General features: G+C 44.8%; 1 protein-coding gene across 4 annotated transcripts in view; it reads right to left on the reverse strand.

Annotated features, from left to right (window-relative positions):
• Window positions 1-9,016: 9,016 nt before the first annotated feature.
• Window positions 9,017-24,478, reverse strand: part of BTBD7 (BTB domain containing 7) — an 83,491-nt gene continuing 68,029 nt past the window's right edge. For all 4 annotated transcript variants that reach the window (XM_069559947.1, XM_069559951.1, XM_069559948.1 and 1 more), the window contains 5 exons: window positions 22,724-22,867; window positions 20,775-20,964; window positions 17,823-18,001; window positions 15,751-16,191; window positions 9,017-14,311 (listed from right to left, as the gene is read on the reverse strand). In XM_069559947.1, the coding sequence (XP_069416048.1) occupies window positions 13,499-14,311; window positions 15,751-16,191; window positions 17,823-18,001; window positions 20,775-20,964; window positions 22,724-22,867 (1,767 nt within the window). In that variant the 3' untranslated portion in view covers window positions 9,017-13,498. The remainder of the gene's footprint in view (window positions 14,312-15,750; window positions 16,192-17,822; window positions 18,002-20,774; window positions 20,965-22,723; window positions 22,868-24,478) is intronic.

Raw genomic sequence — 24,478 nt, forward strand, 5'->3', positions numbered from 1 at the left:
GCTCAGGTCTTGCCCTATACAGGGGAGAGAGCCAGGAGCCCACAGGCCGGGGGAGAGGTGTGGTCCACCTCCATGGTAGCCATTACTTCAAAAGTAAATGTGAGGACAAACCGAGAAGCCCGTGAAGAGGCCCGTCTGTGGCCTTCCCCCAGCTCTTGCTTCCTTGGAAATGATTCACAGTTGCAGTCATCACCTGTGATAAGCGCAGGTGAATAAAGTGCTCTCCATAGCGTTGGAACTGCTCTCATCGGTGAACACTCAGGGTTATAGAACCATCCATGCCAGGAAAACAGCCCATCTCCCAGCTCCCTGAAAGGACCCTAGTGCAGTAGAAGAAAATTGAAAGAGCAACAATCCAAGTGATAACCGGACCTTGGCAGGGAGCTAGTTCAGCTCCCATAGAAGGCGAGTGTGTGCTGCGAACGTGGGAAGCACTGGGAACATGGAAATCAACCCAGCAGAGCCCCCAGGAGCCAGTGAGGCTACCTCCAAGTCTGTCCACCTTGAAGCAGCTACCAGACGCAAGCCTTGGCCTAAGCGGGCATCCAGGATACAGCCAGACTGGTGTCTCACTTGTGTCTTGGACCACTGGGCACTAGGTGAGTGCTCCTAGGCGAGTGATCCATACTTAGGGTCACAGGACCCTTCAGATGAAGGGACCCGAGAAGCCACCCAGCCTCACGTCTTGGGACAGGGTCCCGTCTCACAGGTGATCCTCACAGAGTCCCGTACTGGTCTCAGCCCCCGGGCCTCCGGGCCTCCAAGCTCTTGGGGCAGCGCCAGGTGACATGAGGGCACTCAGCCCTTCTTCTCTCTTGGCCGCCGGCATAAATCCTATGAGCACCGGGGGGCCAGACTCAGGAGGAAGCCAATACCCTGGAAGGCAGAGGAGACAGAATCCAGGCCTTTGGTGTGATTCAGGCACTTCAGCCACTGTCTGAAGCTTGCAGTGTGCAGCTTATGGGCTCCGCTGCAGCAAAGAACACCTCTGCGGTTCTCTAGCATCTTCTCCTGAGCACTGCCCATGACAAAGCGCTCCCTACCACACATGGCACCTGTCCCTTACTCTCCGAGGGCTGGTGCCTTTTCCTGTGGAAAAAGTCTGGACACTTCTGGAATTTTCCATCAGCCTCCCATCCAACGTTTTGTTCTGGTCTTCTCCCAGGGATTCCTAGGTTGTTCCTGGTGGTCTCCAGCCCCTGCTCAGCTTTGTCTCAACTCCCCCCACCTGGAGACTCCCACCTGGGTTTCTCTTCAGCCATTCTTCCTCCTGTGTGGGGCCGATGCCTTATGCTACTTGCTTTTTCTCACTCACATCCCCACCTTCTGGCTTCCCTCTCTTGCCTCTCTGCCTCAGGCTTCTGGATGTGGCTGAGCTGTAACGGCCAAAGTGAAACGTTCTACAACTATTGAGTTTCCCCTGGTGGTTCAGCTGCTAATGAATCCACCTGCAGTGCGAGAGACCTGGGTTCGATCCCTGGCTTGGGAAGTTCCCCTGGAGAAGGGAATGGCAGCCCATTCCAGTATTCTGGCCTGGAGAATTCCGTGGACAGAGGAGTCTGGTGGGCTACAGTCCATGGGGCGTCAGAGAGACAGGACTGAGTGCCTAACACACACACCAACACAACTGTATTAGGTTTTCCAGAGAAACAGAACCAACAGGAGATATTCACACCTACCTCTGTCTATCTCGGTCTATAAAATAAGGAATTGACTCATGTGATTGTGATCTGCAAGCTGCGTCTGTAAGCTGGAGACCCAGGAAAAGCCAGTGGGGGTGGTTCCAGTCCAAGCCTGAAGGTCTGAGAAGCTGGGGAGCTGATGATGTAAGTGTCCCAGTCCTGGAGGAGGCCAGTGTCTGACTTCAAACAGGCAGAGAGTAAATCCTCTCTCCACATTTTTGTTCTATTCAGGCCTTCAACGGATTGAATGATGCCACCACTCTGGGAGGGGCATCCACATCAGGGGCATCAGTCTACAGGTACAGATGCTAAATGCTCCCCTGGATGCACCAGAATAATGTTTAGCCAGACATCTGGGCACCCCACAGCCCAGTCAAGCTGACACAGAAAATCAGCAGTCACAACAACTGACCCGCCTCTTTGTCTCCTTCCACCCCGAGCAGCGCTTGTGGAGTAAGGAAGGCGGCTGGGGTCTGGAGGGATGAGCCTGTGTGCCGGCTGTCCTTACATCCTCGGGGTTGCAGGTGCCACTCAGGCTGTTCCAGGGGCAAGAGGCCTGCGGAGGAGCACACAGCCGGGGGTGACCACGTTGGGATCTCAGCACCCCACTCGCAGGGGAATGGGGCGCTCCACCCCATCAGGAAAGCCCACCCCAGCTGGCAGGCCTGGAGCTGTGAATAAAACGGGGTGGCAGCTGAGGACAGAGACCCTGATGAGAATGACAGACGCACCTTCCCCACCAGTTTCTTCGCAAAGCTGCAGAGTCAGCCACGGATTTCATCCCCTGGGTTCTGTTCTTGGTACATCAGCAGGTCACCTAGCTGCCATGACGGAGGCCCCAGGCTCTCTCTTTCCTGCCCGGCCTTCCCTCCCTTCTGTGACCTCTTTATTATAAATGGAGAGACCCCGCAGTGTGGCTAATATTCACATCGTTGTTTAATTTGTAACAGCACGCACCCCAGTCAGTAATGATATATTTGTGGGTTTATTTGCTTGGTATCTGTTCTCCCCACTAAACGGTAAATTTTTCGAGGTCAGGGTCTGTCCTTCTGACTTATGGTTAAAGGGCTGGAACGTGGGGCCGCCTGCTCCGCTGTTGGGGCACAGCCGCCGGCTGCATGCGCTTGTGCACGTGATCTCCTTCTCCTACCCGCAGTGGCCCACAGAGTAGGATTGCCTGTCCCCATATTACAGATGTGGAAACTGAGGCGATGAGAAGATGGGGATCCGCATCTCATCAGTGGCGACTCCCGGCTCATTTCACTCCACGGTCCAGCCTCCTTCACTTGGGGGCACTGGAAACAGTTAAGAATCTCGGGGCAGAAATGGTGGAAGATGCTGACAGCTTTTACCTAAATCGTGGTATATTGTGGTTGGCCCTGGGGTAGGAAGGACCCTGACTCTTCTTCTGGGTTTTCTTTTGGTAAATTCACTACACGACAGGACTGGATTGTCCTCCAGTGTCTAAACCACTCCAGAGAGGGGTTCCTACGCCTTCCAAGAAACACAACCCCAGTGCAGCATGCCCAAGCAAGAGGCTAGGGACGGATGGTGACCCTAGAGGGAGAAAGAGGTGCCTCCGTTCACTGGAAGTGTCACAGAGGAGAGAGAATGAGGGACCTGGGGGCAGCCTATTTTGCCCCTGAGGTTGAGCAGCAAGCCGGAGGGCAGCCCCCGTGAGAGGAGGCAAGGGTGGAAAGTGGCTGGGAGCCTGGGGACAGTGAGGACCGTGGCTGTAAGACTGTCTTCTGCTGTCCCCCAGAGCTGGCTCCAGATCCAGGAGATGGACATGTCTATTTAAGGGTTGAATCTGGCCAGAAAATTGGTGGCAAGGTGAGCAGGTCGAGGAGGCCGACGCCTAGGGAGGCTGGGCTGTTCAGGGGAGAGGGGAGTAAAGAGGTCAGAGGTCCAGAGGAAGCGGGAGGTGGGGGGGCGGGCATCTGGGACGCGGTGGCATGAGAGCAGGAAGTGAGTTAGGGTTTCGAAGGTGGAGCCTTTTTGGGGACAAGGGCAGCGTGGTGGAGCAGGCGGCTGGGGCTAGTCCTGGCTGCTCCCCAGGCTGATGGCCCAGCCTGCGTGGAGAGGCCAACAGTGAGGCTGAGCTGAGGCCCCACGGTGTGGCAGGAGGGGTGGGGTGACAGTCACAAGGCTGAGGGTGGGACAGGCAGACAGGGGAGCTGCAGGGAAGCCAGGGTGCCCTATAGGAGGGCGGCCACACGCCGCTCACCCTGACCCTTAGGTGTGGGAAGTGTTCCCAGGAGAGGCCCGCAGGGCTGGTGGGAGGAGGGCTGGGCCTCAGCTGAGGAAAAGGCCGGTGAGGAGGAGATGGCAGGAGTGAGGAGGCCGTTGCAGAGGAAGGGCAGGGGACGAGGTTAGGGGATGGCCTTGGGAATCCAGGGGTGGATCATGGGAGGAGTCCAGGGGTCTGGGCAAGTGACTCGGAAGAGGGGAAACAGCAGGTCCAGGGGGACAGCTGACCCCAGCGCTACAAAGAGCACAGTACTGACAAACCCCTGGGCAGTGGGGGGAAGTCAGGGCACTTGGGCCTCTCGGGGTGCCCCACACCTGGACTGACCAGAAGGTGGGTGGGACCTGTCCAGATGTGGAGAAATAAGAACAAATGGTTGCAGTTCAGTCACAGAGGGTGGCGAGGTATTTGGTTCATCTGATGGAAGGTTCCAGAAATGGAGGATGTTTAAGGTGAGGGATATCAGCAGGAGAGTGCAAAAGGCAAGAGCTGCCCACAGACCCTCAGAGCAGGCCTGCCAGGGGTATTGAGGAGCTTCTTCACCCCAGAACAGGAAGACAATGCAGCGTGACTCAAGGATTAAGAGGCAAAATGTGAGAAGCCCACACAGAGCTCAGACAGTGAACTACTGTCGCCCCATTTAAGGATGAGGACACAGGCCTGCAGGGCGGTGGTGGATGGGGTTCAAGCCCTGGTCAGGGAACTAATCCCACAGGGATTAGTAGCAAAAAAACCCAAACAAACAAACAAAAAAAAACCTCACAGGCTGAGGTGGATGAGGTGGCACCCTGGTGATGGTCCCCACCAGACAACCCCCCCTCTGGAACACGAGCCCTTCCTCCCTCGGGATTTCTGGCCTTGGCTTCCTCACTCTCCCACCAGCCAGCGGTGGTCACAAGCATGCTTGGATTAGCACACTTTGTGGCTGCAGATGTCCACCCAAGGTTACAGACAAGTGATGCCCCCAAATCCGAGGCTCTGCAAGACGTGAGGCTCACCCCGGGGCAGACCTCAGAGGAGGATGTCTTCACCCTGCTGCCGACACAAAGCCTCAGGGCCGCCTCTGGGCTGTTCAGCATGGTGAGCTCCAGGGGTTTTAGAGGCCAAATAAAAAGGGGCCAGAGTGGTGCAGATGAGGGACACATCAATGAGTCATCGAGGCGAAGACCGAGGTGAGGCCCATGACGCCAGTGTTGTTCTCCCTGTCAAGTGTAAGCTGCATTTGGAGCTGGGACATTTCATGCAGGCTTAGTGGGGGATGGAGAGCAGACCCACAAAGTCACTGCCATCCTTTCTTTGCAGGGAGCATCCCTCAAACCCGGACAGGTGAGCAAACGTGGAGACAAGGGTCTGGGAGGGTCTAGGGAGCAGGACGGTGCCTTCTGGGGAATTCTCATGTTCCTGGTATTAGGAAAGATGACCAATACTTGTTGTTCAGTCGTTAAGTCGTGTCTGACGCTTTGCAACCCCATTGACTACAGCACGCTAGGCCTCCCTGTCCCTCACTATCTCCCGGAGTTTGCCCAAGTTCATGTCCAGTGAGTTGGTGAAGCTATCCAACCATCTCATCCTCTGCCGCCCTCTTCTCTTGACCTCAATCTTTCCCAGCATTACGGTCTTTTCCAATGAGCTGGCTGTTCGAATCAGGTAGCCAAAGTATTGGAGCTTAAGCTTCAGCATCAGTACTAGACCAGTACTAGAAATAACCAAAGGTCTCAACTCATCTGCTTTGGTCCTGTTACGTGGGGGATGGCAGGTTCTGGTAACTAAGGACAGGGACTTTCACAGGGTTCTCTAGGGGATCCGAAAATGAACTTTTGCTACTTCTGAATGATTGCTGATACTTGGAGAAGGCAGCTTTGATTAGAAACTAAGAGGTCTTTTTTTTTGGCTATGCAGCTTGTGGGATTAGTTCCCTGACCAGAGCTTGAACCCCAGCCTTTGGCAGTGAGACTGCAGAATCCTAACCACTGGACCACCAGGAAAGTCCCAGAACTAAGAGTCTTTTAAGAACACACACGATGCTGAGCTGGCCTCCTCCTCTTCCATGAGGGATAGACCCTCGTTGGGCTGCATCTGAGTGTGACTGCCTCTCATGACGGACACGTGTGGGTTGGCTGTGGCCCCTGACACCTCACCACTGCCACAGCCTCTGTCCTCTCTGCACCCATCTCTGCCTCAGCTCCTCCCCAAGGCCATCTCCACGTATCCCACGTGGACTCCCACCCACCCCACCTGGCTTCTCTATCCTGCCACCAAACTGTTCTTGCCAAGTTCACTCACCTTCTCCACGGTGCTGACCCCAATCATCTTTTGAGCCTGATTTTCCAAACATCTCTGAGCAGCAGCCACTGAGTTAACTTTGGGAGAGGGGTGGAATTGATCCTTTATCTCTTAACTTTTAACTTGAAAAAACACAGGCAGGCAATTTAAAAATTCAACCAGTACAGAAAGTATACAATTAAGTTCCCCCCACTTATTACAGTGCATCTCTCCAGAGGCTAGCTCTTGCAAATGTTCTCATAGGTTTTTGCAGACGTTTCTATGAATATAAAATTTATCATGTAGCTCCTTTTTCTCATCTTCTCCACAACTAGGGGTGTCCATATGCCCTGTTTTGTATTTGGCTTTTCACTTCATTCATTCCGAAGATCATGTTTCACCCGTTGTGAACAGTCCCTCATGCCCTTCTGAGAACCACACTGGTTTTTTCTCTACCTGATAGGCAGCCCTTGGTCAGCAACTTCCTCAAGCTGACCTGTAAAGGTGGGAGTTCTTCAAAGTTCATTCTTGGTCTTCTTCTCATTTAAGCCGTCTCCCTACATCACCCCATCTACTCCCGAGGCTTTCACTGCCACCCAATATGTGACTATGGTCTATAGGGTCACAGAGACTGAAGCGACTTGGCACACGTGCATACGTGCATGTATGTGGACAGCTCCCACTGGCACCTCCAGCTTGGCCCTTGCTTCTGAGTTCCTGGCTCACATGGAATCACCAAGTGAACACGATCAACATTAAACTCATGGTTTTCCCCCTCAACCTGACTCCTCCCACTCTCTCCCCATGCCTAAGCAACTCCCAAGTCCTGGAGATACTACTCCCTAACCAAACTCTTCTCTGCTCTGTTGGCTATCCAAGTTCTCCCCTGGAGGCCGTGCCAGCCTCCTGCCTCGTTTCCTGATCCACACCTGCTCCTCAGTCCTGTGATGTGCTGTGTAAATCCACTTACATTTATGTCCCTGTTGAAAACTCTGCAGCACTTTCTGTTGCTTTGAGGATCAATTTCAAAATCCTCAGCCTGTCCTGGAAGGGCTGGCAAGATGGGCCAACCCATCTCTCTGCCAACCCTAGCTTCCCCAGTGCTCAGCCCTGGAAACTGCTGGAAACCGGCTCCTCCTCGCCCCAGGACTCTTCCTTCACCTGCACTTTGATTCCACCTGGAAGGCTTCCCAGTCCTGGCACCAGTCAGAACTCCAGCCTTACCTCTGTAATCCTGCGTCTTTTTTCCCCTTGAGACCCTAGCATTCTCATGGCTGGGACTGGGGCTGTCCTCAGGGCCTAGCAGAGCCTGGCAGGTAGAAGATGCTCACTGGGTGAATGTTTGAAGACACAAATGCCACGCACTGCCTATCTCCACCTACTGCACACTGTGGCCCTTTTACCTGGGCACCATGCTTTCTGGTATGCAGTACACCGCAGTGGTTGAGAACTTGGGCTCTGGAGCCAGAATGCCTGGGGTTTGAACTCAGGCTCTGTCAACTAACTAGCTGTGTGACCTGGGATAAACCATTCAGTATCTCTGTGCTTTGGTTTTCTCATTTGTGTTGTTCAGTCGCCAAGTCGTGTCCGCCTCTCTGCGACCCCATGGACTGCAGCACACCAGGCTTCCCTGTCCTTCACTACCTCCTAGAGTTTGCTCATATTCATGTCCATTGAGTCGGTGATGCTATTCAACCATCTCATCCTCTCTTGCCCTCTTCTCCTAGGCACTAACAATAGTATGTGATTCACAGAGGATTAAATAAATCATAATCAATACCTAAATCATTGATTACAGGAAAAAAATAGTCAAGTGCTTTGCACTGAATCCAGTGTTTCTCCTCCCTTTCATTCCTGGCCTGTGGTAAGCCAGCTTTCCCCTCAGTCACTATGTACTGCTCTGGCTGTCTCTCTAGCTACTTGAAGGCTTCTGAGATTAGGTATCCTGTCTGCTGTCCGCTGCTCCACAGTCCCCCGGGAAAAGTGGACTCAACACTTACTGCACTGAACAGAGGTTAAGGCTAAAAGTGGCTAGGGAAGCTGGCCTGGACTCACTTTTCCAGGGGAATCACAAGAACAGAAGTGAAAGCTGACTTATTTCCTGTTTTAGAATTTGAAGCAGCTCACCTCCAGAAACTTTAGGCTTTATCTTGATACCCCACAGTTAAACCTAAGATGGTAATAAAACATTGTGAGAATTGCCATAGTGAGGAACAAAGGGTGAAATGCTAGGATGGAACTTATTAGTGAGATGAATTAAAGTTTTAAGTAGTGATTTAAGAAAATGCAAATTGGAAAGCTATTTTACATGTTTTTTTTTTTTTCTCCAGAAAACTAGGCTCTAGATCATGACATCATTTCCCTTTCAAACTGAAAAATACTAATTAATGCTCAGAGTTTGAATCTAAGCCAGGTGTCTGACACTTGGAGGGCCTGTGAATCTTGGGGTATATCTGTGTCTCTCACCACAGCCTTTCCAGGTGCTGACTCATTCCAGGTGTTGGGTTCATGTGTTTTGAATGCTGAAATTCCTCTGGAGGCCCCTGTGCAAGTTACTTTTGTTCAAAATGTAAAATGAAATCTCTCAGGAATGCTCCCAATGACATCACAGGAAGTTTTGAACTTGAGTCAAATGAGAAGGTGGTTATTTCCAAGAAATCCGTTAATACTTAACAAGTCTCTGAATACCTGAAGGCCAAGAGACAGAGAAGAAGTCCGTCTAGAAAACCTCCCACTTTCTACCCCTAGTGGTGGGGACAAAATCACTTCTGTAACTGAGGACTGTGTGCTACCTGCTAAAACAGACTGTATCCAACTCAGCGGGTTCTATCCAAGCCATTTATTTGAAACGCCAACTATATGTAGGATAAAGTCAGTGTTACATGCTTGTCAGTAACAGTAGAAAAATAGAACCAGTGAAAACCCCTGTACAACCGCAACGGTACTCAAAAGGGAAATGGGTCGATCGTTTTACAATGCTTCCCACAGACGAGTTCAAGTTCGGAGGTACCTAAATAAAAATACTATGTATTTCTTTAAAAAACACTATGTACAGTCGAAGCGTAAACAAGTTTTACAAAGTACTGGTTATGCAGGTTGTAGAAAACACTTGCATAGGACATGAAATCAGTTTTAAGAAAAATTTCTGAGCCTTTAGCATTGAAGGCACTTGACTTTATACCAGTAACAGCACAACCACAAGAAACGCAGTGTTGTAGAAGACACCACCTCTCTCAAGTGCAGACGTGGTGCAGAAACAGCAAGCGGAGTTCCGGACTCTCTCGGCCGCCCCACCTAAGAGCAAGGTTCCGTCCCACCTGCCCGTGGGACCCACCCACACAGTCACGTGCAGGTACACCATGAAGCTCCCAGAGCTCCTCTCAGCTCTTAAGACAGAACCCACGTAAACACGCAAACACAAGAGGTTATTTTCAAGATACACACTTGCGAGTCATCTTTCTACAGAAATGGCCACAGCATTATAATATTCAGAATATGGAAGATTGATTCATGGTCTGAGGGTTTTCTAGAGGAAAAAAAAATCAAAAGACTTGCCAATACAATTACATAATAGCTATTGCAATCAATAGGACAAAAAGACAACTTAACATTTCATAGAACATTGTTTATACAATAGTGTTAATGGAAAAATAGCACGATACCCTTTAGTGTGTGACGGTCACTCTTTTAGTAAGGTTATCTGTAATGAGGTTTGAAAGTAAACTCCTTAGTAGACAAAGTAAACCATTGCAGAACGGGGAGTAGCACCCATCATTGCTGCTTTAATAGTAACTTTCAACAGTAAGTTAAAGGTCAACCAAGTAATTAAAAATAAAAAGTCAAACATTTCCCTTTGAGTTCAGTCCTAAGATAAAAACATAAATGCTTTAGAATTGCAAACAAGTATCTTACAAGTGTGTCATGAAACTTATTTTCCCTAAAAGGCAAGATTTAAACATGAAAATACATATTTTGCCAAGTCGTTACTGAGACTTCTAGAGACCGACACACAGGGAGGGGTCAGCTCTGTGGCCCCTGCGGAGGTTGCATGGGCTGTTTTCCCTCCATCAATGGACAAGCACTGTCCACTGCGACTCAAGTTTGAAGAACAAATCCAAAGAAAACCCAGTGAAGAACAGATTTTTTTTTTTAAGGAAGCATAAACAAGAATTAGGTTAAGTTTCACAGAGAGTTCAACAATAACAAAAAAAAAAACTCAAATAAAAAGAAGTCATTTAAAATCCTTAAAATCTACCTGGTTACCGAAATGTCAGGAGAGCTTAGGTCTAGGGATTTGCCTAGAAAAAGCTACAGGGGCACTGAGAAAGGTTATGCATGGTATGTGGACAATTCAAATGATTGTTTTTTCAGGAGTAAGTTTTGCCTTTCTTGCTATCTTTTCCCCTTAGGAGTCATACCTATGACTTGGAACTGAAATCATTAATCAAGATCACAGAATTAAAACAAAAATATAAGAACAAGACCAACAGCATCTTGAAGTAACGTGGATCCTCTGCTTCCGCTCCAGGATCTAACCAGCATTCGCCAACCTCAACATGGCGGGCACCAAAAGTGGCGATTGTCTAACGGCCTGATTGTCCACGGCCTCAAGAGGAGATCTGGTGTGTTGAGATTTGGTTCTCAGGAAGTTTCTACACTGAGTAAAACACTAGGTCGTACAGCCTAAGTTTCATATTATACACGTTAATTTCTCAGAGCAATCTTACTCAGACTTCACATTTATCTTAGTACAGCACTGAAAGGTTTTAATGCTTACGAAGCATTAAAAAAGATTGAAGAGATGGGGTTAAAAGCCAGAGGCACATAGCTATTCAACCTACCCTACTGACCACACTTCACGAGACACATTAAAAGTCCATTAACCCTACCCTCACACAAAACCCACGTCTGTTCACCTTCCGCAAGTCACAGCAGTCCACAGTCCCACAGCACGTTTCTCTCTATACACAGTTCAGCCAGGTATGCTGCCAAATTATTAAAGACAAACTTCATAAGTTAAACAAAACTACAGACAGTGGGTCACTTCTTTTATATTTTGGGGACATGAAAGAATACTTAGTAAATTTTCAGAAATATGCCATGTGGGGCATCAATAGCTCTTATGTCTTAAAAAACAAACAAAATAAAACCCACAAAAAAACAGGTCAGAGATCAGAAAGACTTCCCCACCAACTATATCTATTCACTCTTAATTGCAGTACCAGCACAGCACAGTCTGAATTCAAAGAGAAATTTAAAACTGTATCAAAAGAATTCATGTCAACACATGTACACAAATACACCTTAAGGAATGTGATGGAATGAATATTTTTTGTTTCTGAGGAGAGACAGACCGAGATTAGTTTCAAAAGACACTGTCATCTTATTACAAAAGGTGAAACTTCCTAAAAATGAGAACAGAGTCCTTAAGTTTTTCATCTTAAAAAAAAAAAAAAAGGAGCCTTAGAGGCGATGATATGCAGCCAACCTCGTAGGAGCCTGGTGCTGACTCTGGGAGACCCAGGGCTTGGTGTGCAGCGTGGCCGACATCAACGGATGCATGGGCAGCAGCTAACTAGCCAGGCAGCAGAGCGAGCGGCAGCGGTTTGCCGGTGTAGACAGATCAACTGACATGTTCCCATCTTTGAGACTATTTGCTGTTAGGATTTTTTAAAATGTCAGATTATTCCTGAGTGTATATCCACAGGGTAAAGTAGGAAGAGATTGTAAGAGAAACTACAGTTTCGGGAAAAATCAGAGCTGTTGACATCCAATAGAAACCTATTTACTTAAAAGTGCATGTAATTCATTTATATGGTAGCTTGTAAAGGCTCCCTAGCCCTGCATAGTTTTAGAGTGAGTGTGAGTGATTCAGAGTTGTATATATGTATATATACATACACAGAGAGGAGGCTCCCAAACATCCTTCAAGTGAGGGAGTGCTCAGAAAGTCTCTTTTAATCTAAGTGCTACGGCTGTGTGTATGTTATGTGTAAAAATATAAAGTGAATGCTCAAATAATGTTGAAGTGATTTAAAATGCTAATATATTTACATTGGAGAGTAAGAAAAAAAAACAGTCCTTAGCTCACACATTGCCCTTCTAAGGGAAAGGATCTTAAAAGATCCCATGTGCTCAGTGGTTCAGTAAAATCCCAAACCAGCGTCCCCAGTGGAGTTCAAGTAGGACATGTAGTGTTTCACTGGAAAAAAAAAAAGGTTTTTCTTTTTTGGTGACAAAGCATTATGCATTATACAATAACTTTTTAAAGGACACCAAAATTCTGACACACTTTGAAAAACACTTAAAACAACTACTTACAAACACCAAATGACATCTGTAAGACTGAAGCCCTTTTGTTTTTTTTTCCCCCCACAAGAGAGCAGGACAACTGAAGGCAGCAAGCAGTCACTCCCCCCTCAGCTGCTGAGTCAATGCTCAGAAGCAGCGATCCCGTAGTGCAAGCTGAAGTTCCTAATTCCACTGCTTTAGGATTCCAAGAAAGCTGATCTCTTTCAAACCTCATCTAGTGAAACTCTAATCCACATGACCAGAACCTGCAGTGATTCTAACAGAGTCTGCCCTGTGGATAAAACAACAAGCTTTTGCCTGGACGCAGAAGGCTTTTCTCCTTCTTGTTCTTTCCTGAACCAGGAAAACTTCAGGATTCCTGACTGGACTCCTGCTGGAGGAATGAAGACCAGCTCCCAGGACTTATTTAAACAGGATGACGTAAGATTTATGAAGACTGAGCAGGAAGGTTTCTGAACTGAAACAACTACGGAAAAGAGAGGAGCATTTTGATGTGCTGTTCTTTGGAATTTCTATAATTAAAAAATAAACACAGAACTATTTCATAAGAAAATACATCTTAGTGTGCAATCCAATGCACGTGGAAATAGGTAGATGAAAGGTAAAATGCAAAAAAGTATGAAAATACAGTCCTTTAAATGTGGCAATAAAGTTTAACATACTGATATAAAACCAATACAGATAAAACAAAGGTACAAGTGCAAAAAAATTCCATTGTTTGTAAAGAGGGGGGAAAAAAAAAAGTGCCAGCTTGTTTGTTCTTAAAAATGCTTCCCCACACAACTGTTCAAACACAAAACAGACAGCAGATGCAGCATTCAAAATAACCCTCTTAGCATGCCATGTCTAATAAACGTGTATATACAAAAACTAGAATAAAATAACGTGAAACTGAGTTATCAGCTGGCATCAATAAACTGGTCTCTAAGTTGTTGGGTTACATCATAAAATGGGATGTTTCACATCTCAGGCACGGACGACTTGGAGGTTACTCTCAAAGGGCAGACTTTTTGTAGAGGAAGTCTGGCTTGCTCGGGGACCTCCTTCCTCTGCTGACTGAATCTTCCCTTTCCAAATCTGTATTTCGCTGAGCTCCATGGCCCAGGGACTCATCTGCCAGTCTTCTGCCGGATCTCTCTTCTGGAGCTTCAGAGCTACATGCAGAATGTGAAGGTCTGTTAGGAGTCAGCCCAAAAGTCAAGTCAGTTTCCCCTGCTGCTCGCCCCCTGACATGGGCTGAACCACTGCCGGCATTTTCTGGGGCTGCCAAGGGAAAATCTGGCCGCTGGGGGGGCTGCTCAACAACGTCGAGGTGTATTGGCTCACTCTTCTGTCTGTGCGGATGCCCATCGGGGGGAAGTGGATACTCTTTCCTGGTTTCTTCCTGCTTTTTAGGCGAGGTCTGGCCTGGTAGGTAGGCTGACTTTAAGCCACTTGGTGATGCCTTATTGTGGCTATACAAATCGGGACCAAAATATCCACCTTGTGAAGGGGAGGGGGTACGTCTGCCCGGGGCAGGAGTGGATGGTCTGCAAGCAGCATTTGAGAAGTCATAGAAATCCGGATATTCCTGCTGATTTTCTCGAGCATCTGTTTTTTGCTCTAGTGTGTGTTTCTTTCGAGATGTATGTGTATGCCTCTGTGGAATACACGATAGATGTTGGGGAGGCCCTGGTCCTACTTCAGAAACTGCCTGGCTTAATTCTGTGTCCACAGCAAGTTCTGGAAGCCTCCTGTCCTTGAGTGACAGCGTGGATACACCCATGGCAATATCTGGCATTAGATCGTTTAGCACAGGTTGTGTGCACTGCAAACAGAAATGAAACACAGGGAAGGTTAAAAAGAAAAAGGCCTGTGACTCCCTCTTTTTCAAATGATGTTCACTGATTTTGTTTCCGCATTATAAAAATATATGCTTAATTTTAAGAATAATAAAAGTATAGAAAACAATAAGGCAAAACCCCCCCACAAAACCCCAAACCTTCCCTACTGAGATAACCACTGTTATTAACATTGTGAAGCAGTTCTCTCACCTTTTTTCTTTTGCACATATATTAATTTTCATAAAATTTAGTGCATATATAATACTGTCACTAAATTTTGAGATTTCTATTTAAATTACTGGACACTATTCCACTGTATTGATGAGGCATGACTGCTTAGCTATTCTTCCACTGTGAGACCTTAAGGCAGTTTCCAATTTTTTATTATTATAATCAGGCCTGCAAGGAACATACAGATAAATTACCTTCAAAGGGAGTTTTATTTAATTATAAAGTAGAACTTTCGTAACTGTGGCACTGAGGGCCAGGCCGATAAGATGGAAATTGGGTTTATCCCACACTATTAACCTTTGTTATTTCTTGTTTTTTGAGGGGTTGGAGTGGATAGCAGGGAGAACAGGCAGAAGGATAAAAGGTGAGGAAGGACCATAACTTGACTCAAGCTGTACACTAGTCCAGTCATCTTTCAATGGAGACTCCCTGAACTAATACATGTATCTTTTGTTTATCTCTTATGTTGAATGCTACTGACAATGTGTGACTAAGCAGGAAGACTTAAAATCAATATTGTTTTTCAACTGTATTATATACAACAGAAATTCAACCTTCAATGCAATGCAAGATCAAGCAAGGACGTCTTGCTTAATCTTCTAGTGGCTAGCGCTGGCAACTGTGATTTCCGATTAAATGAATGCTCTGATCAAACAGCTCGCTAGAGGCAGACATACTCATGAGGGTTAATTTTCTGCCCATTTTATGAATGGGGAGTCTCCTGCCACACTGTCCCTGATGGCATGCTCGGCTACAAGCAGCTTCCCCTTCCGGCCCCACCCAAGCCTTTGGGAGAACAGCAGACTCTACAGAATAGAGGCCAAGAACAGACTCTAGACATGTGCTTGAAGAGTACTCTATGAAACCAGTAACATCACCACTATGAAACCAGGAACAACATTACCTGTGTTGCCCAGTAACTCCACCCCATCCAGACACCTGCACATGAATATAAGGGAAGGCTCTCGCTTCTTCCCACCATACACATCTTGTCTCTTTTCTCTGGACTTTCTCATCCACCTACACTCTCTTTTTCTCTCCAATTTCCACACTCCTTAAGTCTATGCTTCCAGCTTGTCGCTTACACTCTGTGCACTGCTGAGTCCCAGGTAGGGCTCCTGGGGCCTGGGAAATTGCTTTTAACATTTCAGAAACTTTGAACTTTAGCTAAGTCACTGAAGTGCGAACTTACCACTTGTTTCTCAGATGCTGTTGTTGCTGAGGCGGCGGCGGCGGCAGCCACCGTCTGTCTCCCCAGCCCTGTGGTGTTGGTACAATCAGGGGCCGCTGCTTTCACACCTGGCAAGTAGACTGGAGGGGGGCCAGCTTTAGGGGCTGTTCTGGAGTGAAACAGTGAGTGATTACAGGGATAAGAAAACGAACGTGAAGGATGCTGATTGGGAGGTCTTTGCTTCCAGCCTGCTTTGAGCTGGTTGTGGATTGGAGTCGCTGGTGGGTGGTAGGGAGGCGGTGGAGGGGGTAAGGGTGGATGGAAGGCCACGAAAGATTCCAGATCTGTAAACATGGTTTCTGCAGTGGGGGTGCTGTTAACTCGACATCTCCCAGACTGTCTCATTGTCAAGAGTGGACTTTCATCTCCAAAACGTTCATCAGGAAAGAATTTGTGAGGATTCTAAGAAAGAATGGAGGGGGAAAAAGTTAAGATATTTGTTAGCAGATTTCCTGGACAGAAATTTACAGGCTGAGAGAGTTAAGTGAGTATCTAAGAAAACCACATTCAGTAAAAGGCACAACGTATTTTTCTAGGCTTGAAGCTCAAGGAAAAATTACCTTAAAAACAGTGTAAAACAGTAGAGTGCAGCCTCCATAGCTTAAAGTACAGCTATCAAGGAGAGCTGCTTAACTGAATGCCCCAGAAAGCAGGCCAGTAATCTCTTGCAAGATTATGTAATGATAAAAAACAGGAAATAAAACCTAATTCAAATAGGTCTTTCCTATGAAAATAAGATTACCATTAAAAACCAAAGGAAGAAAAGGCATACAAGTGAAGATCCTCCTAGAACTTTCTGATAAAACATCTGTACGCATTCAGTCTGAAATAAAAACTACAAAATACTATTATATAAGAATAAGTTTGATTAATATTTTGAAAAACATATGGGGATACTTAAATTATACAACTTACACATTTAAGAGACCAAATTAAGATACAATTTAGAATGGCACAGAGAACAGAAATGAACAGAAAACAAGACTATTTTAGGGATGGAAACTACAATAAAAATTGAAAATCAAGAACCTACAAATGGTCTGCTCCTTGCCTAGGGCTACCATACCATGTTCCCCTTTGAAAACTCAGGCTAAAGTGGTTTGCAGTCAGTGGCATGAAAACAATGCAATCACTTGACCAGATGAAATTAAATTTTATTTTAGTCTCTGCTTTAGTTGCTGTGAAGGTTACACATTTTATACAAAAATACTACTGTTTTTTTGTACTAAATAATTACTAGAAATGGGTTTCTTCCTGCTAGTAAAAAAAAAAAAAGGCACTCTACTCATTCCTTGATTCTCATGCTTATATGGTTTGAACTATTATGCGAAATTGTAAAAGGGAGGAGAGAGGAGGAAAGGAGGGCATCTGGAAGATCTGTTAAGGATGTAGTAGGTCACACCTGAAATCTAGTGACCAAACCAGGGAGAGAAAAGCAGCAGAGGGTCAGAATGTTCTGCTTTCTCTTCCACCTCTGTTGGGTGTACACACCATGAGCTTTTAGGGGTCACCATTTATGTGCTTATTATGTGCAAGAGACACAGCTGCTTTACATACAGCCACTCTTATCTTCACAATTCATTTTACAGGTAAAGAAACTGATGCTCAGAGAGGTTATATAACTTGCTCTAAGTTAACTAACTGGTAAGCAGCACTGCAGGATATAAAACCAGTTCTCACTCCAGAGCCTGTGCCCCATCCACTCTACCACACTGCCTCTCACGGGGGGCTTTTAGGTCATCCAAGACACCAGGGACAGTTGAAAAAGCACATACAAAAGAAAAGGACATGCTATGAGGGCTTCTTGGGATGCCTGAGAATACTGTCTGAGTTACAGTCAAGGCTTCTTTTTTTTTTTTTTTCAGGTACAAAGCTGCTATCTAGACTTAGAAATCACAAATTGCAAATTTCAAAATATGACAACACAAACATCACGAAATCCAAAAGAATACCACAACATTTTCATTATTAATAACAGCTGACACTCTTAACACAAGGTTCCCTGTTCTAAGTAGTGGAGGACTGCTTCCCACCTGCAAGAGTTCTGCTGCAGCATCGGCAAGCCCGAACTCTCTCAACACGCGAATCTGAATTTCATAGCTGACTGTGGCGCCTTCCCCACAGTTGAGCGCGTAGGCCCTCTGCACCTGCTCAGTGTGCCGTAGCTCCTGCAGACGTCTGACCATGTCCTTCATAATGAGGAGACAAGGAACTGGAAGAAGAGAAACAGTCTGTAGGCACAATGCCTGAGCTACACAAAAGAGCACCTGCTGTGCGCAAGGGAAAAAAAAAAAAGCATGTGTTTTGCATCAGTATCATCTCAAATTTTTGATAGTATTTTAATTCCCAGGGAAGATAGTAATTTATATGCATCTAATTATTTTTTAGGGTTTTAAAATTTCACAGTGCCCCAAAGGCTGTTAGTCATACCAAAGAGCCCCTGAACTGCATTATGAGTTCACAGCCTAAATAAAATTTTACTTGCATGTATTCTCTGCTGAATCTCTGGATATTTCAAAAGTCTTTTAAATATATTCACTCTTTTATTCACATCATTTTTTGAGTCCTGACTATGCACCAGGGCTTCCACTCAGGTATTAGGGTGCACAGAACAAAAGACGTGATCCCTGTCCTTACAGAGCTCTGGTTTTAATGAAGTAAACAAAGTAAACCAGCACAGCAGAGCGCCGTCAATGATCGTAGAGAAAGATGTGCAAAGGACACTGAAGGAATTGGAGGAAGGGGCCCCCAATCCAGACTGGAAGCACGCAGCGAAGGCTTCCCGGACAAGGTGAGCTCTGAATGGAGTCTTGAAGAATGAGAGAAAACCAGGCTGGCAAATAAAGTGGAGCCAAGGTTTTCTGGTCCTCTTCTGCAGAAGGACCAGGCATGTGTAAAACCTGCAAGTGAGAGACAGCAAGGTACAATCGGATGGCACAGCCAGTAGACGGTACAAGCAGGAAGGTAACAGGAGAGAAGGCTAGAAAGGAGGGTGGGGGCAGACCGTAAATGACCCTGTATGTCATGATAAGGAATTTAATTTGTATCTGGGGAACAATAGGCAGTTGCTTGGGTGGGGGGAATGAGAGGATCTGAGTTGTGACGTGTAAGTGCATTCTGAGAGAAGTGGAAAGCAGGGGTTGGCAAACTATCGCCTGTAGGCTAAAACCACTCTGCCACCTGTTTTTGTAAATACAGTTTTATTGGCTCACGGCCACACTCATCTGTTTAGGTATTGCGTATGGCTGCCTTTGGCCTATGACTGCAGAGCTGAGCATAGTGCAATAGAGACTGCATATCCCACAAAGCCCAAAATATTGACTACCTAGCCCTTCACAGAAGATGTCTGCCATGCTCTGGTATAAAGGCCAGAGTGGGAGTAAGGTTAGAGACAGGTTCACAGGTTAGGAACCTGGACGAAGGATCCAGCAGAGGGCTGGGGAAGAGGGGACCATCTGTAAGTATCTATGAGACAAACTGACTTGAGTGGTCACTGATTATTAATTCTGGGAAAAGGGAGCTACTGTTTATTGAGTGCTTGCTTTGTGCCATGCAAACTCCATATTACTCACAGAGCTTCCTTAAATCTTCACAAGAACCCTAGAAAGGAGATATCCTCATTTCACAGATGAGGAAATTAATGCTCAGGGAAGTAAATGTCTTGTCCAAAGTCACACAAAGTGGCAGAGCCAGAACATGTGCCCAGGAGTCTTCTCCAAAAGCTAGATACCTTACATTAGCATGGTAAACGAGGGAGGGAGAATTTTGATGGTACAAGCATAGGGCCGTGTCTCATTAAACAACAGAAAGACAAGTCCTATTTTTCTGAGCATACTTAATTGTAGATCTCTTTGGGCTTTTGAGAGTGAGTTCTAAAGTTAAATTATACTGCTACTTAATCGTATTAACTGAAGTTGATAAAGTCCATGATAATTACCAAAAGCTGCACAAACCAGCTACAGAAATACTTCTCTTCATACTGTTTATCCAATGCACGCTTTATTAAATAAATACACAGTGGTCAAATCTGATAAGGCAACAGCCGATCAGAGATTAGTTCTGGAATAAAACAAATGTGTTCAATTAAAAGTTCCATCGTTGTGTCTTTTATTTTTCCTTAATTGAAACGGAGACGTCTCAGCAAAAAATGCATAGTATCATTTCCAGTAATGCTATAGTTTGCTGATTTTTTGGACTCTTGCAACGGTAACTGGCAAGAGCTATCCATTTCTGACCCGCTATCTATTTTCTTGTTTTAGAAACTGACATGACAGCCTTTTGGTTAACATCAGCACTGACTGATGCTCAGATGTTTTTGGACATGACAATTATACCTCGATCAATAGACAATAAGATGGAAGCCTGAATTACAATGCATATAACATTCACAAAGCAGATCTTGGGAAACTGGATCTCCCAGAAACCAATGGCAATCACATTTTGAGAGGACATATATAGACTCGAAGATCTAAGTTGACAGTACTCTCCCCAAAGAGTCTTATAATGTGAGAAACACCCTATGGCGATGAAAAATCTGAATTCCTCTAAGCCAGTGGTTCTCAACAGGTGGTTATATTGCCCCACAGGCACACGTGGCCATGTGCAGAAACATAAAAATGCTTTCATGAGGCTGTCACAAGGTGTGTGTGTGGGTGCACGCACATGTAAACACACGTGCAACTGGCATGCAGTGAGTACAGGCCAGGGGTGCTGCTGAGCACCCTACAATGCAAGGACAGCCTCCACAGCAGACAACTATCCGACCCCGACGGGCAAGAGGGCCAAGGCTGAGAAACCCTGAGCTAAACTGAAAAACTGCATACAATTGTTACTGTAAAATAAAATACAAAACAAAAAACTTAGCTTGTAAGAATTTCTTCTTTAATGAGAACAATGCATAAAGGGTGTTGGAAAGTGGAAAGAATCAGCATGTATAGAGGGGTCACAAAATACGATCAGACTATTCACAAGGTTAGCCGCCTTACCTGGGATTTCGTTTGCTACCACCGAAGGAGGGCTTGACTGGCTGCTGCTGATCTGCTGGTGGCTGATCATGTGGCAGCACTGAGGCACGGCGTTGCTGACCATGTACAGTGTGTCTGGCACGTTGGACATTCTGACCATTCGCAGACGCACAAGGTCTGTTTGTTCCACCATCATCTCATCTAGCACAGACTGAAGACAATTCCGTATTAACAGAATCAGTCAACCTTACACCTTTGTTAAATCACATTTAGAGAAAGATTACTGCCATCATCACGTAAAAAGGGAATTATTTACTGCTTCCAGTGTATAAAGCCTAAAATTAGTGGTAAAAGGAGATAGTACTCGAACCTCTTCAATTTTTTTCCTACCTCTTCAATGTTTAAAGGAGCTTTCTGGAGCATCTTTGAAAAGAAATAATCATTTTCTGAAAAGTCTGCTTTTAACAGAAGTATTTGAAATTTGAAGAAGGGATATAAAATTAATCAGAAGTAAAATTATACATAAAGTCATTATAAAGAAAACAATGTATGTATGGACTAAATATCCTAGCTAATAAGAAATGCTCAAAATATAAAATATTAAAGGCTGATATTAAATTCAACAGACCTATACATTAAAAATTGTTAAATAAGCTTCAGATGAATCCACTTCAGCAAACTGCAGAATGGTCAAAATGGCATAAAGTAAAACCATTCTCCACATTTACTGTGGACATGTATCTGCGTATGCACGGGTACAGGAGGGCTGTCTGATCAGCTTGCGGCTGCTCTACTTTGAGACAGCAGAAAGGAAGGTAGGTCTAGTTTATTATGGACCTTTCAGCACTAGACTCAACCTTCCACAGAGGCCTCAGCTGCTTGAGTGACTTTAGGCACTGGACTTACTTCAGAAAGACCTGACCCAACCATTCTGCCTCCCCTGCCCACCTCACCGTTTTACAACTATTTAAAGTGTCAACTGCTTCCCAGGTGGTAAAGAATCTGCCTGCAATGCAGGAGACCCCGGCTGATTCCTGGGTCAGGAAGATCCTCATCACCCACTCCAGTATTCCTGTCTGGAGAATTTCATGGACAGAGAAGTCAGGCAGGCTACCGTTCATGGGGTCGCAAAGAGTGGGACACGAATGAACAACTTTCACTTTCAAAGTGTCAATTACTCAATAAGGGGTAGATTATCAACCTCATCAATAAATCTCTCATAAATCCTTTCATATATGTATTTTAAACTAGGGATCCTCCAACAAATAAAAGGGAGAAAAATTTTAAGGTAACTATGTTTCTTTATCAAAACACATTATTTTGCCTGTTAATTCATTTCATTAAGCAAGACTGTCAGTTCCTCAGAAGGTCACCCCGAAGCGCCTCAGCTGAGCACAGCTAATAAAACTGCAGTATTTCAATCTGCAGTATTTATCATATTTCTCGGAGAGTTATGTTATAACATAAACGGCAATACAATATAATGCCAACTTTTTATTTAACAGGCCTGAAATTTTCTTTTAGTTTGTACACTTTTTTGAGCGCTAAATACAATTTCCAAGTCAGCTACTACAGAAATATGTTATAGGAAGTCATGGCATTTCTTTAGTTTACAAAAGGAAGAAAATATGTTTGCAGTCTTCTTTCAAACATTTCTCCCACCCTGAAGATAACAACACACTGATGACCATTTCAGTAAAATGAGTAAGTTTTTTCCAAGCTAACAGTTTGCAAGAAAAACTAAGATGAGAAAAATGTACAACTTAATATGATTTAAGTTATAAATATAAAAACATGCTTGATAATTAAACATTAAACATAATTAAACTACTCTGGTGAGAAGTCAAAGCAAAATTTACTTTCACTTTTCTTATTAGGCTATTTCCAAACATTTAAGTGATACTACAATAGGTATCTTTGTGTTTATAGTTCGTAATAAAGTAGTTTAATATCTCAAAGTGGTTTATTACCTTCGCTTCTTCTACGTAGGGAGAGAACAGCCGAGGACGAACATAGATTCCAGCATTTTTTTGCCGTAACCAGGCATTTGACTTTCCACCTTCTGTTGTAGGAAGCATATCTGATGGAGGAGTACTAATCAAGCCTCTTTTCATCTTGAAAAATAAATTATTTTTTAGAGAAACAGACATTTGTGTAGCACAATATTACTAAGATAAAAATAATTATACCTATAAGTCAGCATGTTCAAACTTTACTATTAAACATGAACTTAGGAATGCACATGAAACTTAAACACACTTTGAATGTTTAAAAGTATTTAAAGGATTCAGAAAGCCATAAAAAGGTACAACTTTCCATTTTTCTTTAAATAGAGGAATGATATTTTAAAAACAAGAGTTATATTAATTAAAAATACGAGTCAGACTAACTTTCAGAACTCTAAAACAGAACTGATTCTTTTCCTTACTCATCTAGGAATTGATTCCTCCCCCAATCTATACTCCACAAGACAAAACAAGCACATTCTTGGGCCTGTATCTACAGTACGAAGATAGCCAGTCTGCATAGTGATAGGGGCAGGGGCTCTAAGAGAAGGACTTGGCTCAAACCTTAACTCTCCATTGGACAGCCATGTGGCCATGGACATCTCCTCTTACCTGGGCCTCACCTTAAGGACCCTGAATTAGCCCTGGAAATGGGACACTGCAGGACTAACTAAATGTGGTAGTCTTGTTGTTTCCACATCTATGCCAGGAGAATATGAATCAAGTACTTTAGCCCATGAGGTGGCTGTGAGGGGGAAATGAAGGTAAGGAAGATAAAAGGCACTTGGCACAGTACTTAACACACTATACGAGCACTATGACTAATGATCAATATTAGTAAACTTTTACTGGGGACTTATTATGCGTTGGGATTCCCTGATAACTCAGTTGGTAAAGAATCTGCCAGCAATGCAGGAGACCCCAGTTTGATTCCTGGATTGGGAAGATCCCCTGGATAAGGGATAGGTTACCCACACCAGTATTCTTGGGCTTCCCTTTGGCTCAGCTGGTAAAGAATCTGCCTGCAATGTGGGAGACCTGGCTTCAATTCCTGAGTTGGGAAGATCCCCTGGAGAAGGGAAAGGCTACCCACTCCAGTATTCTTGCCTGGAGAATTTCATGGACTGTACAGTCCATGGGGTTGCAAAGAGTTGGACATGACTGAGCAACTTTCACTTTACTTATTATGTGTTAAGCATGGGATATTAACAACAGAGCTATATATTTTCTAAATCTATTAAACAAAAGTTCTAAAGTATTTTTCTAAACCAAATTGAACCTGGTTTTAGTCCCAGATTTTAAATGAAACCAAATATTGTTTCTAATATTATTCTTGTTAAATATAATAAACATCTCATTGCTGCATTAAAATTATGTTTAACTAATAAAATATAGCATTAGACAGTTTGAAAATAGGCAAAAAAATCCTATAACTCTAATCTGTTATAAGTGTAGTACTGTTGATATATTTCCTTCCAATCTTTTTTAGATAAATTTTTACCTAACTAAATTTTAGAATATATAAAAGTACATTATTTTTTTAGGACAGCAAAATACTCTGTCAAGTGGTTATGCTATAACTTACTTCCTCTGTTATTAGACATTTAGGTTATTTCCAAATATACTTAATGATGATGCTACCAATGTACCAGCTACACTTCCCTATCAGACAGTAATATTATTTCAAAAATTAGTGACCTAATAGGTAAAGAAGTGATA

This window comes from Ovis canadensis, chromosome 18 (genome assembly GCF_042477335.2).
Source record: "Ovis canadensis isolate MfBH-ARS-UI-01 breed Bighorn chromosome 18, ARS-UI_OviCan_v2, whole genome shotgun sequence".
Lineage (NCBI taxonomy): Eukaryota > Metazoa > Chordata > Mammalia > Artiodactyla > Bovidae > Ovis > Ovis canadensis.